Source organism: Narcine bancroftii, chromosome 6, assembly GCF_036971445.1.
Source record: "Narcine bancroftii isolate sNarBan1 chromosome 6, sNarBan1.hap1, whole genome shotgun sequence".
Lineage (NCBI taxonomy): Eukaryota > Metazoa > Chordata > Chondrichthyes > Torpediniformes > Narcinidae > Narcine > Narcine bancroftii.
In genome coordinates, this window is record NC_091474.1 from 126,842,757 (window position 1) to 126,862,594 (window position 19,838).

The 19,838-nt window shown below is 38.5% G+C and overlaps 1 protein-coding gene across 2 annotated transcripts in view; it reads left to right on the forward strand.

The window, feature by feature from the left end:
* Window positions 1-19,838, forward strand: part of LOC138736462 (serine/threonine-protein kinase MAK-like) — a 31,328-nt gene that overhangs the window by 11,189 nt on the left and 301 nt on the right. The window contains exons 2-5 of one of the 2 annotated variants that reach the window (XM_069886032.1): window positions 8,988-9,258; window positions 11,096-11,150; window positions 12,566-12,687; window positions 15,138-16,698. In XM_069886032.1, the coding sequence (XP_069742133.1) occupies window positions 9,158-9,258; window positions 11,096-11,150; window positions 12,566-12,687; window positions 15,138-15,165 (306 nt within the window). In that variant the 5' untranslated portion in view covers window positions 8,988-9,157 and the 3' untranslated portion in view covers window positions 15,166-16,698. Of the gene's footprint in view, window positions 1-8,987; window positions 9,259-11,095; window positions 11,151-12,565; window positions 12,688-15,137; window positions 16,699-19,838 lie in introns of those variants that run through there. The other variant, XM_069886033.1, reaches the window with a different exon arrangement.

Below are 19,838 nucleotides of genomic sequence, written 5' to 3' on the forward strand. Positions count from 1 at the left end.
CATAACTTATTATCTGCCCTCTGATGAAGGCTTTCATTGCATCCCATAATATAAATTTGTCTTTCACTGATTCCGTATTTATTTCAAAGTACATTTTAATTTGGCGCTCAATAAATTCTCTAAAATCCTGTCTTTTAAATAGCATGGAGTGTAATCTCCATCTGTATGTTCTTGATGGGATGTCCTCCAGTTCTATTGCTAATAACAGGAGTGAGTGATCCGATAACAATCTAGCTTTATATTCCATTTTCCTAACTCTCCCTTGGATATGGGCTGAAAACAGGAACAGGTCAATCCTTGAGTATGTTTTATGTCTACTCGAATAATATGAGTATTCCTTCTCCTTTGGCTGTTGTCTCCATATATCCAAAAGTGGTATTTCCTGCATTGATTTAACCATAAATTTGGCTACTTTGTTCTTTCTGCTAGTCTTTTGTCCAGTTTTATCCGTCTTTGAATCCAAATTAAGGTTAAAGTCCCCTCCTATCAATATATTCCCCTGCGTATCTACAATCTTCAAAAAGATGTCTTGCATAAATTTTTGATCCTCATTAGGTGCATATATATTGACCAAATTCCAGAGTTCTGAATATATCTGACATTTTAACATTGCGTATCTCCCTGCTGGATCTATTATTTCCTCCTCTATTTTGATTGGTACATTTTTATTGATTAATATAGCTACTCCTCTGGCTTTTGAAGTATATGATGCTGCCATTACGTGCCCTACCCAGTCTCTTCTTAATTTATTGTGTTCCACTTCAGTTAGATGCATTTCCTGCATGAATGCTATATCTATTTTTTCTTTTTTCACTAAATTTAATAGCCTCTTCCTTTTGATTTGGTCATGTATTCCGATAATATTTATAGTCATATAGTTCAACATGACTATTTCATACTCTGTTTACATCTAATTTCTGCTTCCTCATCACCACCTTTCCCCTTTTCCCCATTTCCATTTCTCAGTTTCTTTTTTTTGAACGCACTGTATGACAACACTTCTAAAACATATTTCAACCATTCCCACATCTAAAATTCCCGTAACCCCAAGTGTCCCCCCTCTCTGACTCGCCCCTCATCCCTTAACTGACAACCATAACTCCCCTCTCCATTCAGACTACGAACTCGTTTGCAAGTGTCAACTGATTTTGCAGTGACTGTTATTCTCTCCCACCCAACCCCCTCCAGAAAAGACTTTTATCTTCACATTACAACAAAGCTCCCCCTCTTTTCTTAACTTTTTCTTTTTATTTATTTTTTTAACCCTTCCTGTTTCTTTTTTCCCCCTTCTCCCTTCTTCCCTCTTTTAGTTCTTGTACATTATTTTTACATCTTTATATGTAGTTTGTCAACGTTCTTTGTTTTTGTTACATCTCTTCATCTCTCTTTCTGTCTTGCAGGCGTTCTGCAAATTCTCATGCTTTCTCCGGATCCAAAAACAGTCTGTTTTGCTGCCCTGGGATAACTATTTTAAACACCGCTCGATATCTTGACATAAATTTATAGCCTTTCTTCCATAGGGTCGATTTTGCTGTGTTAAACTCCTTCCTCTTCTTTAGGAGCTCAAAACTTGTGTCTGGGTAGAAAAAAAATTTTTGACCTTTGTATCCCAGTGGCTTCTTGTCTTCTCTAATTTTATTCATTTCCTTCTCCAATATATTTTCTCTTGTCATCTATCTCTGAAATTTTATTAAAATGGATCTTGATTTTTGTTGTGACTGTGGTTTCGGGGTTAATGTTCTGTGTGCCCTTTATATTTCCATTCTTTCCTGCATTTCTGGCATTCCCAGGACTTTTGGGATCCATTCTTTTATAAATTCTTTCATATTTTTGCCTTCTTCATTTTCCTTAAGACCCACTATCTTTATATTGTTTTGCCTACTATAGATACTTTTTTGTCACTTTCTTCCAATTTTCTTTTTAAGTCGTTCACTTCCATTTCTACCGCCATTACACATTCTTCCACATTTTCTAATCTTTTCCCTACATCTGTTATGACCAAGTCTATTCTACTCACTTTTTCTTCTGATTTTTTCATTTTTCTTTTCATTTCACTAAATTCTAGTGTCAGCCATTCTTTTAATGCTATAATTTGTTCTTAAATTTTTTTTATCTATGTACTGTCCATTCATTTTACCTCCTATTCCTCTGTGCAGAGCTTGGTGTTCTTCTTCTTCTGTGTCTGCTCTTGGGTTTGTGTCTTCTATTTCTCTTCCTGTTATCTGTGGTCTCTTTTGATTTTCTTGTTGAATTCCTTGTCTCAGTTTGTTGGGGGTTTTTTTCCATGATTTCTTGATGTTGTTCCTCTTCTTCTGGGCTGGTTATCTGTTGTGTCTCTTGCTTTTTTTCTTTCTCACCCCTCCCTTTCCTGTTGCTTTCTTTGTCTTCCAGCTGGGAGCCCTGCTGTCGGGCATCTCTCAGCTGTTCGTGCTGTGGAGTTTCACTCCACAGTTGGTCCCCCTCTCGTCAGTGTTGTCCTTGTCGTGTGCAGTTGCGCATCTCTGTTTGGCTCAGTGAGCCATTTTTGAAGTCCTGCAGTTGGTGGGTCGCAACCCTGTAGGGTCTCCATTAACCTCGGAGTGGGCTCCTCTTTCCACGGCAGATCCCTGCTTTTTCGTGCAGGTAAGGCCTTCACCTTTCTCTTCCGGCGTCTTTCCTTCTTCTTCCCATCGTTTTTGGTTTTTCTTTCTTAGGTGCCATTTTCTACAAACCTTTATTTTTTATTTGTTGTGATTTGTGCGTCTGGGGCTTTGGTTTTTCGCCTTTTTTCTTCATTTCTGGAGAGGGCTGGTATTCTCCTACCGGCCACTACTCCATCACGTGACTCCTCCACAGAGAGACAGTTGATGGTTGTTGGACACCCCAAACAGGAGTGTCTTCCAGAGAAAAAAAAACAACTTCTTTCCAGGTTCTTCTGAGTTCTTCTCTTTGAAACACCGGGAAGTCTAGCTGCCACTCCTGATTTCCATAGAGAGTACACTCAGGCAATCATATAAGAACTCTGCCCAGTCTTGAAAAAGGAGCCTTTTCAGCAGACTCCTCTTCTGTCCATCCTTTCTCAGACTGCCTCCTGCTAACTGCCTTCTCTCTTGTTCTCTGCCCCTCCCCTCCTGATGTTCCAGGCACTTATTTTTTTTTGGTTTCAGTTTGCAAATGGTGCAATTTCCAGGCTTTACAAAAAGCACATGGCCCCAACTTTCTGCAAGTGTTTCAGTTTCTTGGGTGTGCTTGCACATGTTGCTAAAGCCCAAAACCTTCTGTTTGCACCTGCCCTCAGAACTTTGCAAGGTATTGTTCTGTCTGTAAAATGCATGCAACCTAACAGTTAACCCAATTCTAATCCCTTTTCTGAGTATATATTTAATTAACCCATTGTGTCACAATACTAATAATATTTTTATTGACTGACAAATCACTGTAAGGATAAACATTTTCAATTTATTCTTTTTCTTCTCCATGCCATTTTGTTACCTTCATGGTGTATTTGCTGCTTTATTCCACCTTGTTCCCAGTTACAATGAACACTTTGCTGCTTTATTCTGCCTTGTTCTTGACTTTCAAAAAAAATGCTGGCCACCGCCGATCACCGACACCTCCCCACTGAGGTCTGCTGCTGCCCCGCCGGGAGCCCGAGGTCCGCTGCTGCCCCCCTGTCTGAAGTTATCAGTGAGAAGACCAATTGGCCCTGATCCAAGCTCCTGAACACAGAAATCGTTCAGAAATGCAGAAAATTCACATGCCTGGCTACTGCATGATGGTCATTGAGGCAGCTCTCTCTGCTCTTCTTGGGCCGCAGTATAATTGATGCCCTTTTAAAGCAGGTAGGAACCTCTGACTGCAGCAATGAGAGATCGAAAATGTCCGTGAACACTCCAGCTAGTTGCCACAGATTTGCAGTACCCTACCAGGTACACAATCAGGGCCTGACACCTTGCAAGGGTTCATCCTCGTGAACAATGTTCTGATGTTGGCCTCAGACATATTACAGGATTGCTGGCTTCTGCAGGAATTCTCTTTGGTACCATTGAATGCTCCTTTTCAGCTGAGTTTCTCTAGCTTAGTATTCTTTAAAAACACCTTCCCCTGTGGTCGCAGGAGCTGCCACACTTGAGCCCACACCTCCTGCCTAATCACAGTCCGGGGGCCCCAAATGAGCCTTTCAAATGAAGCAACACTTCACTTGTGTATTCACAGGTCTGATTTACTACATCCTTTTGTGGCCTTCTCCTCAATGGAGAGACTGGGTGCAATTTGAGAGATCGCTTTGCAGAACACCTTTCGCTCCATCTGCAGCGGTGACAGACACCTCCTAGTAGCCAACCATTTCAGTTCTGTGTCACACTCCCATACTTGAATGTCTCTCCATGGCCTTATGTACTGTCCCACCAAGACCGCCCACAAATTGGAGGAACAACACCTGATTTTCTGTTTGGGCACTTTCCAGCCAGATGGCATAACATCAACTTTTCTGATTCCTGCTATCTTGCTCTCCTCTTCCCACCCCCTTCTCTTCCCAGTTCTCCTCACTCCCTTCATCTAGCCATCCCTCCTCCCCTTCATTGTTGCTGTCCCCTCCCTCCCTTCTTCACCTATCCCTCCCATATTAGTGACCACCCCTCCTCCTGCCCCCCCCCCCACTCTTTTGATCAGATACCTGCCAACATTTTTCCATACCTTGATAAAGGACTCAAGCCTAAAACATCAGTTATGTATTTTAACCTTTGCTATATAAAGGACAATGCTTGACCTGCTGAGTTTCTCCAGCATTCTATTTTTTTGCTACGACCATAAAAGGTGTTCAGCTCATTGGGTAATGAAACCTCACAGCCATTTATTGCTTCAATATATTAAGGAGTATGGTGAAATGTGAGGAAGTGAAGCTGAGATAGGAATTTTGCATCTGTAGCAAAAGCATTGGAACTTGAGTCATGGTTATTATCACCTATCTGGTCACTTTGATGCTGCCGCAAAACACCGAATTTCACGACGATAAATCCTGATTCTGATTCTGGCAAGGAATAATTTTCTTTTGTTTCAATACTTGCCATTTTCACCTGGTCTTTTTGGTGTAAATCTGCTTTTTTTTTTGCAGTATTAATGAGATTGTTGGGTAGTAAACCTTGTTTCACATTTTTAAAAATATTTTTGTTTTTTTTTAATATTGTATATTTAAAATGTTTCTTTTTCTCACAAACACAACAAAAACAGTCCCTCCCTCCCCTTCCATAAATACAGATCCATTCACCAGCAGGACTTGCATATATTTTAATATATATAGAGTACAGTTACCTTTTTTGTTCCTTTTTATTACTGTACCTGAGCCCCTACGTCAGGGGTGTCAAACTCAAATTCACGGAGGGCCAAAATTAAAAACTTGGACTAAGTCGAGGGCCGAACTAAATATTTATTGAAAATTTTCAACAACATCTGCATGTTTTCTCTTCTTTCAACATATGTAATGTTAAACTTTAGGATATAACTTTAGGAGGATAATGTTACAGGTCAGGAGAAGGTAGCTCAAGTTCACCCTTTGCTTGACCTGAGGGAAACATATTTGGTCCCTGTGGAGATGTAGTCAGCATTCACAGGCTGTGTCCATTTTGGCCTGCATCAGGACTCAGCATTTCCTGCTCACTCCTCAGGCTCTAGGCCTCTATTCACCCTTGACCCACCATCCCTCTACCTGACCAGTCTTTTACCCAACCTCTACTCACCCCTCACTCCACTCGCTCTGCCTCTACCCACGCCATCCTATACATGCCACTCTACTGCCTCTCCCCTCAACCTGTTCCTCCCTCTACCCGTCTCTCACCCTCTAATCACCCCTCCCCTACTCGCCCTGCCCCTCCCCTTTTACCTCTTCCCTATCCACCCCTCCTTCTACTCATCCCTCCCTCTAACTGCCCCTCGCACCACCATAACTTCCCCTGCCCATTACTCCTCACCTACACCCTCTGCCCACCCCTGCTTACCCACCCACTCAGGCCCAGCGCGCTGCCGATCAGCCTTTGCGGAACAGTGGGGGCCGTGCGCAGCCTGCCATGTCCGTTGCGCCGACAGGAAATCACAGGCGCTCGCCCATCCGCCGCACCGCTCGACAGGTGGGAGAAGTGACTGGTTGTGCGGGGAGCCTTCCAACTGGCTTGCCGGCTGATGACATCGACAGACTTCTCGTGTTACAATTTTGTTTTCCCCGTTCTCAAAGTTTGCACGGTCAACCTGCAACACTCTTGCTCCCTCCACGTCCCGTGGATCTGATGCCCGGGTGTTGTTAGGATTCCCAGCAGAAGGTTTGTGGAACTTTACCATTCTGGATTCCTTTTTGAGAATATTCTGGCCATCTTTTAAGGGGGGTGGTTTTTGGGGGGAGGGGATAGTTAGGGGGTGGGGAAGGATGTGCAATGAAGGGGGAGGATGGTGGGGGTGACATTACCAAAAAACAGCATCGGCTCTCGCTGCGGGGCGGGCCACCTCTAATACATTTTTGAAATGATCTTGCGGGCAAAATATAATTATATCTCCGCGGGCCAGAGTTTGACATGTGTGCCCTACGTGGTCCAGGTGTGGCTGCCAGACCTTTACAAAAGTATCATAAGATGTATATGATTTTTTTTTTCCCATAGGTATACAGCTGTTAACCTTCCTTACTCCATAACCTACTGTTGCAGTTTTATTTTAATGCACAAGATATTAATCTCTGCCATTTGAGGGGGCATGATTTTTTTTAATTGAATTTCTAAGAGCAAAAAAATTTAAAAAAAAAACTGATTTAACATAATGGAAGAAATCACAGTAACAGTATGATTAGGCTTGAATTATGTTTTTTATTATTAGATCTTTCAGATACAATACAATGGAGGTCTTTTAAAACAACTCGGTAATTTCAAAGCTTTCCCCTTGGGGAATTTAGACTAAGGAGGAGGAGTGTGTTAGATAAAAGCATCTACATACCACACACTTCCTTAATATATGTTAATAAAAATGTGTGTATGCACACACGCAAACGCATGCGCACACACACTCTTATCGTTTCCTGAAGAATGTAATAATTGAGCTTTGGATGTATTAAGTAAACAATGAGAAGCTGGAGAGACTCAGCAGGTCATTTCAGATTAGAACTATTTTTTCAAGAGTCTAGTCCTGACTCAAAATATTCACCATCTTGTTTTTTTTCCCCCATGGATACCTCCTGATCTCTCAGCTTTTTGTTTGGTTGAGATTTTGGTGTCTGCTGTTTTTCTTTTCCTCTAAGTGTTGATATAAATATCTTTTGTGTCTATGGAGTCAAAGTAGGTAAATTTTTGGTATTAGGGAGGGGGCTGCTGTAGGTAGGGAAGATTGAAAATGATAACATTTCTCAAACAAAGCAAATTTGAAATAATCTGGGGGGTGGGGGGGGAGTTAAAAAATTAATTTGAATTGCTCAGTCTTCTATTTGGAAAGTAGATGATGATTGGAGAGGCATGATTGGCATAGTGGTTAGCACAAAGTCTTTACAATGCTAGCGATCAGGACTAAGGTTCAAATCCTGTACTGTTTGTAAGGCCTTTGTACATTCTTCCCGTGTCTGTGTGGGTTTTCCCCAGAGAGTCCGGTTTCCTCCCACTGTTTGAAATGCACTGGGGGGTGTAGACTAATTGGGTGTAAATTGGGCGGCACAGACTCGTGGGCTGAAATGGCCTGTTGCCATGTTGTAGGTCTAAATGTTAAATTTAAGTTGGCTTCATAAGAAGCATTATTGGACTGGGGCATGCGTCACTTAAGTTTGTATTTTCATTGAAATATAGTTGTTTCCTGGAAGGAGTTTATACGTGTTGGTTTGTAAGATATTCACCACTGCCCTGTTTACTTTGCAATAGGGAGGATGAGAACGTGCTGGATGTGGCCTGGGATGGAACATTTCTTCTGTGAGGAAAGGATAGAGAAGCCCAAGCTTATTTTCCTTGGAGTAGATGAGGTTACAAGGGGATTTGTTTGAAGAGCAGAGGTAGGATGGAATAAAAATTTGCCTTTTTTTGAAACTAATAAAACTAGGGGACATAGGTTTGGGTTGAGGAAAACGATGAAGGGGAACTTCTTCATCCAAGAGGGGCAAACAGCTGACAAACACTGCTATAAAGAATAGTGGAAGCAGAGTCACTGACTGCATTTAAGTGTCTTGATGTGCACATGAAGATCTTGGCATTGAAGGCTACAGGCCAAGCATTGAAAAATGGGATCAACAGAGATGGGTGTCTGTTGGTCATTGAGGACTGGATGGCCCAAGGCCTGTTTCTTTGCAGTATGGTGCTTATAATTGTACAGTGAATAAAAAGTTTGCCTTTGGATATGCTTACATCTGTCATGTATTGCAATATTTAATATGCATTAGGAAGGTTAAATTGTTGCATGCAGCAGCTATTTTACACTGTAGGATGTAACAAATGCTAGTCCAGTGAGGCAAATAAATGGGTTTCTCTATTTTTGTTGGCGCTGTCCAGAGCTGTTAGCTTTCAAATACAGTTAGTCCCTGACATCCTCGTGTACGACTGAAAAAAAAACGGCTGCAGGCATTACACAAGTGCAGTAAGGTAAGCTCGCCAAAGGAGATATTGAGCAAAAAGAAAAACCCATCCCCTCTTGATAGTCCCCTGATGATGCTCAATTTGGAATTAAAAATGAAGGTAATCAACCAATGTCATGCTAACGTACTTCCAACTTGCGTCCATTTCTAGAATCAACTGGTCGGTCAGAATGGAGTACAGTCATAAGCCAGGGACTTCCTGTAGTAACAAAGATTCTATTTAAAAAAAATTACACTTGAATATGCAAGGAATTCATTGCATTTGAAGAGCATTGTTTCTTAATTTGCACTGTTGCTTTCACTGCAGTTAATTTCACAGGAATATTATTGATGTTAACTTAAAAAATAACCTCTTTCTCTGGATAGATTTTCTGAATGCTTGTGGGATTTTTAAATTTCCTTTCCAACTTTCATCCATGTGCAGGTGAATCTACAAAATATGCCTGTCGTTACTGGTATAGACCAAGATGCGCATGGCTACATCAGTTGTTTCTACAGTGACAGAAGATTCTGGGTGAACAATTGCTTGCCACTGAGGAGGGAACCTTGGGCATATTTCAGCATTGACTGCAAGTGTATAGTGTGTGCACTGGCATGAATCGTTACACCACTATGAAACAACTTGGCGATGGAACATATGGCTCTGTTCTCATGGGAAGATGTATAGATTCAGGAGAACTGGTGGCCATTAAAAAGTGAGTGATTATTTATGCCCTTGCCACACACCTTTAAAATTCTTCCAAAGGTGCTACTTGAATGTTGAGTAAATTGTAATACAAATGTGCATACCATGAAAAGCGGTTCACATCGGTTTGAGTGGGTAAGCTAAATCTAGTTCCAGGTTCATCCTTAAAGTTAGATCTTAAATTTACTTGCAGCATAACTAAAGTATTCATCAAAACTGTTGTGAACTTCTGCTGAAAGAGTCGTTTGAATATATTCCTGGTAATTGTTGCTGTGACTCATTCTAGTGTTCCATCTTGATCAATCTTCAGACATGAAATAAGTAGTAAGTACATTGTTACCCAGAATAGCATGCTGTCCTTGGTATCTCTCTGTGACTTCTCATCCAAAATCATCTCATGACAAACTTTTAACAAATAATGTCGTCTTGGTCAAAGCAATAAAGATTATAAGGAAATTGCTCCACCTGCATCTGGTTCCACTGTTCCCATCTCTTTATTTACTCTGGTACTTTTTGATCTATCTCAATCCCCCTTCCTTCCCAGCGGTCTCTTCCTATAGCTGTCTCTCCGTCTTTCTCACCTTCTGTCCAATACCCTATCATGTGTCATCGCCAGCTTCTTTCCCCCATCAAAATATTTGTAATATCATTCCCTTTTTCACTTGATAAAGTTCTGACTGAAATATTCTGACCTCTTCTACCCATGGATGCTGCCTCACCCACCGAGTTCCTTGAGCACCTCATTGTTTGCTCATAACTGGTGATACAGTTTCTTTTCTCTTCTAGTTTGTATCATTTTGTCGCATGTCTGAGCTCAAAGGGAAAAGAGCAATGACTTGTGAATTGTGGTTCTGAGCTATAAAATTCCTCAAATTTCCACTAAAATATTAGTTATAAGAGGATAATCATTGCTCTACTTTTGACTGAGGTAATTAAAAAAAAATCTAATTAGGCTATTGTTCAAATGCAGGATACATCAGTAGATTAGTTTCATAATTCTTGTATATTCACAATATCGTAACAGCATAACTTGTATTGAAGGTACGTGGTTTACATAACTATGATTATAATGTTAGAAATGAGCTTTGCAAATTGTGGTGTTCTACTTGTCCATTTGTTTAGAACCAGAGCAAAATAACATATTGCTACATGTCCTGATCTTATAAAAATTGCACCATTGCCAAACAATTTCTCAGGAACTTGCTAATCTTTATTAGCTTCACAGGAATGTTATCATTAAACAAAGTTTAGTGCTCAAAATATTTAAATAACAACGTGAGTATCTGGTGTTAATTGATGATTAACTTCCTGAACAAATTTTTTTGTCTTGATGCTATCCACATTAAAAAGAAATATTTTATATTGGTTTAAATATTATATGGGGAGAGTAAAATTTGTTACACAAAGTAAAATTCTTGTATTCTCTAATCAGTTAACTAGGAATGTGCTTCTGTTGGAGTTGCGTCCAACCTCTGTAGGTGTGATGTGAATCATACTATTTGCCAAGAATTGTCAAGATGTATTCATTCCATGGCAAATTTCCCAAGAGTGTACAGACGATGGACAGAGAAAAAAAAAATCTGCTAATTGATTCTCCACAAGTTACGATTAGTTTTGGGGACTTTTATTTGTTTTTAATGATATTTAAAGAAAATTCGTTAAATATTCTTGCTTTGTTTTTAATATGCCTTTTTGGAATTGGGGCAGGAAAATACTCTGGTTGTAATGAACAAGGATCATAGTTTTTTTTTGTGTGCAAACATAATTTCCCATTTGAAGTAAATAGAGAAATAAAAGAAGGGAAAAACACCTTTGCAATTTGTTTAATCTGTGTTTTTCTTCAATAGAATGAAGCGGAAATTCTATTCTTGGGATGAATGTATGAATCTCAGAGAAGTCAAGGTAAATTTTAATCTTGTTATTATCATAAAACCTGTTATCAAAAGTACTCATTAGATCACACCTGTGGAAAAAAGAATCAGAATTTGCGTTTTGGGTTGAGGAACATTAAGATGAGGGTTTTGTGACCTTCTCATCTTTTGGAGACTCCTACCTCTTCAATAGATCTTTAATAAAGAAAATACAACAGGAAAAAAAATGGTTTGATGATGGCAGATTATCATTCAGCCATGAATCTCATTGAATGGTGGAACAGAAATGACGAGTTAACCGGTATTGTTGCATACCATTGCTCCTTTTATGCAATTCTTAGCACTTGTCTTCTGACTATCATATTATACTTCTAATGTCATGCTGTCATAATTCTTCTTGTCAGTTGCCTTCAGAGTGATTGAATGCAATTACTGTATATTTCTGCATACAAATCAACCCCCCCCCCCCTTTTTCAGCCACATTTTAAGGGTTTAATGGTATATCCAGCGTTTAAGTCTACCCCCATCTTCTGGCTGCTTGAGATGCCCTGTTAACCAGTGTACAAGTTGACCCGCAAAGCTCGCGATGCCTGAGATGGGTCATTGACCAGTGTATACGTTGGGCCCCCCCCCCCCCATAGATCACATGGATTGATCTGTTGGGTGTTGGCTGGAGGTGATTGCTATCATGGAGGATCCATCAACATAATGCAGCACACAATGAAAATACGAAACGAGCTTTAAACCTCATCATTTACAGACTGGGACCCATATGATGGCTGTTTAAACAGTGAGAGCATGGATGTGCTTGCTGCCATCTTTGCTTCAGACGATGGTAGCAAGAGTGATTTTGAAGGGTGTTGATTTCAGACAATGATGGTGATTTTGAAGGGCTAATTGTGTTTTCAATGAACATCTGTTGCAGTTAGGATTTTTTTTGGTTTTTCAAGGGTCGACTTGTACGCCGAATCGGTTTTTCAAGGGTCGACTTGTATGCCAGATCAGCACAGTTTAACGTCTCAAAAGTAGGTCTGGCATATAAGTCGACCACTTCCCCCTCATTTTTTGAGAGATTTTGTGTTTCGTGACTTGACTTGTATGCTGTAATATGCGATACACAATCTGAGCATAAATTCCTGATAATCCCTTGCCTCAACATGTACTATTAAGTCCATTTCTTGGCACTTCATACAACATAGGTTTGGAACAGACTGGAGATTATCAAAATCAGGTGTACAAATTTCTGAAAATTTAAATGATAACTAAGCAATAGATATTAAAGTTGTTAAATTATTTTAATGGGGCTTTGCGATTATCTTGGCAAACCTTCATTCTTTGTCTTGCCAGGTTGTGAACCTGTTTACATTTTACATTTCACCAGTAATGTGTTTTGTAGGTTATGTAGAAACTGGTCTATTTAACATGACTCTTGTTGTCTCATTCCAGTCACTGAAGAAATTAAACCACGCAAATGTAATCAAACTGAAAGAAGTTGTAAGAGAAAATGATCACCTCTATTTTGTGTTTGAATATATGAAGGAAAATCTCTATCAACTGATGAGAGACAGGTAATATTAGGCTTAATCTTGCTACCAAGTCTAATCACATGCACTTGAAATGAGCTGGTACAACTTCTGAGAGGAGATGCGTAAATGAATATGCTAGGTATAGTTGGTTTATAATTCTGATGTAAAGATTTACTGAAAAATATGACTTGTAGTTTCAATAATATTTCACTCATCAAATGGATTTCTTGGTATTGATTGTGTCAGTTATTATCTTGTGCATCAAGAAGTATTTTTAAAATGAAGAACAAAAAGAAGTTAATTTAAATTCTTTAAATTCTCATGGTGTCTTTCCTTGGAAGAATAAGTCATCCAGCTGGATGCTTGATCTTGTCTGGAAATGTCAAACAAATGCCTTGGGTCTTCTGATTGGATCATCAAAGCATTAGTCAAGATTTCTGAGAGAGGATGACACTGATATGGTAGCTGCAAAGCATCAGACTGGGAAGTCGGTTCAGATGATTGTTAAAACAACCGAGAAGATCGCTGGGATCTCCCTTTCCTCTGTTGACAACATTAACTGAGAGCATTGTCTAAATAGGGCTGAAGGAATTATAGGAGTCCTTTCCATCCAGCACACAGTATCTTTAACCCACTACCATCAAGGAGGAGGTACAAGAGCATCAAAATCAGGACTGCCAGGCTGGGGAATACCTTCTTCCTGCAGGCTGTGAGATTGATGAACAGATCCTATAACTGAGTAATTTATCCCAAATATTTATTTTGATTATTTATGTCATCATTATGTACTGTGTTTTGTTTTTATTTGTCCAGAGAAGCACGGTTTGTCGGATTGTACATGTACGAAATAATAAATAGACTAAATAATAAATGAACTTGGGGAAAGCTCAGAATTGTTGATTTCTGTGGTGTCAATTGTGACATAAATGAATAACTTTTATGTACAGTGCTCCCTCTATTTTGTTTGACACTGCCCAATTTGGTATGATTAGCTAATTCATTCAGTTTTAATGTTATTTTAGACCTCCTAAGTAGAAAATGATGGTTGTTCCTGTGGAGTAAAAGATAGCTGCATACCAGTCTATCTTTTTGGGTTTTTTCCATAACAGAAGTGACTCTGATAACTGTTTGGATAAGCTTGGAATTCGACCCTGAGTCGGATCAATCACTTCATTTACAAGCTCTGTGTGGGGCTATGTACAATTAATTTTTGGCAGCTGTATTTATGTAGACACATATTTTTGTCCCTTTTTTTGGTTTGAGAGGAACAAATATTTCTCATTTACTTTAGAATTAAAGAAATTGAGTATTGATCTTGCATTTTTTTTATATTAAATGATGACAATTTGAGTTTAACTGTAGGTGATTCTGCACTTATTTGCATAGTAGATGTTTGAATTACAGTACCCAAATTTCCAATGATCAAGTTTAAGGGGAAAAATAATCATAAATCAAGTTGTTTTTGCTATCTTCTGTTTAGAAGAGTGTCAGGTTTAATGGGTTCACAGAGACTAGTCTGGACACAACTGTAACAATCACACGTAACTTTAATGGATACACAGGAGACAAACGGGAAAACCTAAAACGATACTCATTTCCTAAACAACTACATAGACAATTGATAGCATATTTTCAAATGAAGATACAAAGACCACGATTTGGAGATTTTTCTGTTGCATTTTATCCCTGTCCTGCTGATTAAAACCTGATTTGAAAACTGCTGACAGATTTGCCCAAGTTCAAGCAACCTAAGAAGCTTGACCGATCTAGAGATTGCTTGATTTGTGCACCATCCATCAACCTGAGCATTGCTGCACCATGTATTATCTATGAAATGCAGTGCAGCTACTCATTCAGGCTACACTTGTAATGGGTTTCAAACTTACAAACTCCGTCTAAAAAGAATAGGGGCTTCGGGTGCGTGGGGACATGACATGCTGCTGGTTCTGCATCTTGAATGCTTTGCTGCTTGGAAATGTATTGCCATCTTGATGCAAGTGTTGGGTGTGACTTCTGAACTTTCCCTCAAAACCATTGTGCACTTTCACCAGAAGGATGGAATCGGTTCAAAGAGATAGCTCACTGCCTTTGCAAGGGCAATTTAATTTGAGATATAAATCCTGTCCTTGGCTGCAATGCATAGATTACGAAAAATGAATAAATCAATTCTCTTTAATAACCCTGGATGATCTGATGATTTTAAATGCTTGTTATCTTCCAAATATAGTAAAACCCTGATCATCTGGCACCCTTGGGACTTTGATGCAGACTGGAAAATTTTCATTACCATCTAATATTACTCCTGTGCACCAACATACTTTTAATTCACCTTTTCAAATATTACAGAGAGGTTATAATAACTTCTCCAATGAGCCAGGTTAAAGTAAATGGAAACTGGGCTGCAGGAAACCAGATGCCTAACTATTGGGATTTGAAATTGTTTTTTATTTTGTGTCCTTGAACATTAATATTTCTCATCTTCCAATCAACAGAACCATTCGAAAATCTCAAAAATTGTAGAAGATTAATGGGACCAGTATCTCTCTCTACTTCTTTTATACCCCTGGAATATTGAGCATTAGGTGAATGGTAAATGTTGAAAATTCTGAAATTAAAACATAATGCAGGAAGGATCTTTGACCTGAAAAAGTCTGAGTTTTTTCAGAATCTTTTGATACATTAGCAATTGCAAGTCCCATCATTTCTTCAATACAATTTGTGTACTAAAGCTATTTTCTTCACTGGGTTTAGGATTCCCCACTAGTTTTGGATATTTTTTTCTTGCTGTAAAGAAAGACAATATTTGTTCAATGCTTGTGTCATTGCTTTATCCCTTGAATGTAAAGAATTGACATGTATGTTTGACTATTGTTTTAAATACCTTTTGGAAGCTTTTAAAATTTGTTTTCCAATATGCTAATTGTAATTTCTGCATCATTATTTTTGGCTGTCTTTTCCCAATCTACAACATTTTACCAGTTCTCTTGGTAATGTGATTACCCTCAACATTTCATCATGTTAACTTTGTAGCTTCTGTTGAACTATTTTTCAAATGAGGCTTCATTTTCTTCATAATTTCCAAAGTTCAATTGTGACAAATTATGCTTTATTTTATATTGTACATAGATTTGTTTTAAAGGTGATAAATTGTGGGGGTTTTTTTAGTGTAGGACACAAACACTTCACAACACCGATCTCATTTTAAAATGCCAGAGCTCTGCTCATGCCAGAGAGTCCAGGCTCCCAGTGCCTTGTAAAGACGATGGAAACTGCTTTGCTGAAGGACTTCACAAGTAGGTGTTAATTGGATATGTTGTGGAGTAATAGATTATTGTTTTGGAAAGCAACAGATGAATGGACTCAGAAGATTGGGTTCAGTGCCATAGTCTATCTGAATGCAGTTTGCTGTTCTAGGAAGGTCATGTGGTTTCGCAAGCAGAAAGTCAGTTTTTTTCTCAGTGTGACAGAAAGAGAGTGAGACTGTTGGTTTTCTGCAGTGGCTTTTGGAAGCTTGTTTGCAACCCCATTTTGAAGATGGGTTGTGAGTTCTTAGTTCAGCCTGTTCAAAGCCCTTGTGGTCCATACAAGAGGAGATGGGTGGCTGTATAATGTTTTGCCTGAGACAAAGGAACTCTGGTGACCTGAAAGAAAGGAGTTATCATCTGGAAAACCCTGATGAGGCAAGTATCTTCAGCAAGACACTGAAGTGGCTGATCGGAAGGAATCAGTTTGTGTGTGTCCAATGAGCAACAATTCTCTCTCTGAAAACCGACAAGAACCTTCCTGAGCAGTAACTATTTACCTTTTGAGCACCAAAGCCTGGTGAAGATTCATAAATGTTAAATTCCGTGCACAGTATAAGAATTGCCTGATACCGGTGAACTTGGAGGAGTGAGAAGTGAGATTGGACTGTGAATCAAAGAACTTTTCTGAACTTATACACATATTACATGTGCGTTTATAATTAGAAGGGGGTTAAGTTAAATAGTGATGTTAAAGTTTGATCTTGTTTTTATGTTTAAAGAAAATTAAAAGTAACTTTTGTTTAAGTAACCATTTGTCTTGGTGAATTTCTATTGCTGTTGGGTTTTGGGATCCTCTGGATCCGTAACACAGTTGGCAATTCTAAATTATTTCTATACATGACTCTCTTTGGTGTGTACAATTTATCTCCAAATATTGATTATTGTTAGTAATGGCAACATTTTCAGACCCTTGTTCTGCCTCGCCCACAGAAAAAAGAATCTGAGGGATGTATGTGATGTCATGTACTCGGACAATAAATCTGAAATCCATATATTTCTCAGTTCACTGAACTTTTATTTTTGTCATTGCTTAATTGTTTCATCTGCTTAAAGCAAGGACCCCCTAATAGTTTGCTCTGTTTGTATTTAATAGTCATTTTTAATTTGGCTAAATTAATAAATTATTTTCCTGAAACATGTAGCTAATAATAATAACCTGTTCTGATATGATGCCTTGAGTACAGAACAAAATGGCATTAACTACTAACATTGCCCTCTAAAAATTAGGAAAAAACTATGCTGTGGCCTTTCTGGTTATGATCCATTTTGTAGGTTCAAATTGGACTTGGATTTTAATATTCCTTATATTTTTTCAGCAGAAATTTTGGTCGCTAGATTTTTGGCCCCAGTAAGTCAGAAACTTTAATGTATAGTTCAAAGAAAATCATGTTTAAAAAAAAAAAATAATAATAATAATAAAAATTCTGGTGTATGCAGAGCAGTCTTGAATTAGGATTGTTTAAATCACTGGCAAAAATCAAAAGCATTTACAAGCAAATTGACTGTATTACAGGGAAAGGTTTGTAAACAGAAACTGTCCTACACAAACATTTTGATCAGTTTAATGTTTTTCATCTTTTATGAAACATTCAAAATTGCCTTGTCTGAACTGGGTTTGGGTGTTACACTCATTGTAATTTGGGTCTCAGTATCTATGTTCATGTTCTAATAAATTATCCCACTTCTTATTTGCAGTTTTGCAAACAAATTCAAATACTAACCGGATTTAATTTTGAATATTAATGATAAATTTGTTTTGCAGACCTGGGTTTCCAAATTGTAATAACTTGGCATATAATATTTTTCCTTTGTCACATTTCTTTGCCATTTGCCATTAACACTTTGTGTTTTTAAGCCACTTCATTATAATCATACCATATGATTTTGATTAATTTTCATCTCCCCAACCTTTGTTTCTCTTGAGACGATTTAAAAAAAATCTATGTACAACTGAAATATTTCATTATTCGTACCATTCTGGCAACTTTATACTTTCTGTAACTTCTGAAGTATTGTGTCCTATATTGGAAACACTAAGTTGAATCAGTGCCTTAACATGTCCTTGTGTCTATAAAGAGCCAAAGTTCTTTTAACAGCCTTATCAGCTTATTCTACCGCCACCTTGCATCTGTTTTAAAATCTCATCATTTGGTGTTTATTACATCTCTTCATTCCTCTTGTATAAATGTTACTATGTTCCATTCTTCGATGCTTTAGTTTTGTCATGCCAAAGTTATTTGAATATCAAATTGATGGGCAATGATGGCATTTATAAGGCATCACTTGAGAGCAAAACTGATCCTTGTTGAATCTTATAATTGATTCTTGATTGCAGAAATCGCCTTTTTCCTGAATCATCCATAAGAAACATCATGTATCAGATACTTCAAGGTTTGGCTTTTATCCACAAACACGGTAGGCATTCAAAATTATTTGAGGAAAATAATCCACCATGGTTGGTGTAGTGATTAGTGCAATGCCTTTACAGTGTCAGTTATTGGGAGTGGGGATCAAATCCCATGCAGTCTGTAAGGAGTTAGTATCCTCTCCCTGTGTTTGCGTGGGATTTCCAAGGGAGCTCTGGTTTTCTCCCACCATTTGAAATATACCATGGGTTATAGGTTAATTGGGTGCCATGGACTCGTGGACTGAAATGGCCTGTTTCTGTGCTGTATGTCTAAATTTTAAAAATTAAGAATGTTTGGAACTTTGAAAATTAAGATGAATGTTTAATAAGTAAAAATCATCCATCCTGTTTATTGGTGAAACACAATTTGTGAGATCTGATTGTCAGTGGAAAGAGACTCCCCTTTGATTTTTGCTCTTTGGTTGTGCATTTGATATCAACTGCTGCTTGATCCAATTCTTTCAGTCCACACTTTTGAAGTTCTGTATGCAAGTTATTTTTGTACTCCCAAAAAAGAAATCGCTATTGCTGCTAAGTAGGGTGGTTGATGAAGAATATGAATATTGGAAATGCGTGCCATTAGAACTTAGACTATGAATACTCCTGTTCTGTCATCTGCAAAGCAGTAAGTATGTGCTTGGATTAATCTACACTCAAACATGAGTAAAGTGATGGAAGACTTTGGAATCAATGTTCACACCCTCACCAATAGCCTACTTGCTGAATCTTTATTTGCCACCTCTCTGCTTCAGATATCTCACAACCTTATTCAAATATGGATAAATGCTAACTTCTGCCATCTCTTGAAAGTGATTGCCTTTGACATCATCTCAACATGTGACTGAGTATACATCAAAGATTGTGGTGGTGGGAATCAAGAGAAGAATCTCCATTGATTTTGAGCTCCTTTGCTCAAAGAAATTCCATTGTATTGAAAGTTGGATGTCTAGCTAAAGAACAAATTAAATGTTGGTTGAGGGGAAAGAAACAAAATGTCCCCTGAAATAATCTGTAAAGTTAATTTACCCTGATTTGGTAGTAAATTATCTGATAGTTGTGAGTGGAAGTAAATTTTTCCAGCTGAAGAATATCACTGCATCGTTCCTTATGGCAGTGTCTTGGGCCTGTCACATAGAGGGTCACATTACTGGTCGGAAAAGAGGCAAAGGTCACTGCTCCCTTGTCATTAAATGCCAGACCCGTTCACAGCCTATAACCACCTCACAAGGTGACAAGGTTTGTCACGTGAACCAGAACGTGGGTCAGCCGCAGGTGCTATGTATAACGTCCAGCCACATGCTCCAGCCACTCTCATTCTTCTTTATCCTCTTGCTGAGGTAACTACCCAAGTGTTTATTTAATTTACATAATATTGCCTTTGTATTTCTAGCTTTATTATTGTTGAGCGAAAATTATTACTAGAAATTTGTGCAAACTTCTGGTCTAAACTTAAAGAAATTCTGAAGAGATTAATTTAGATT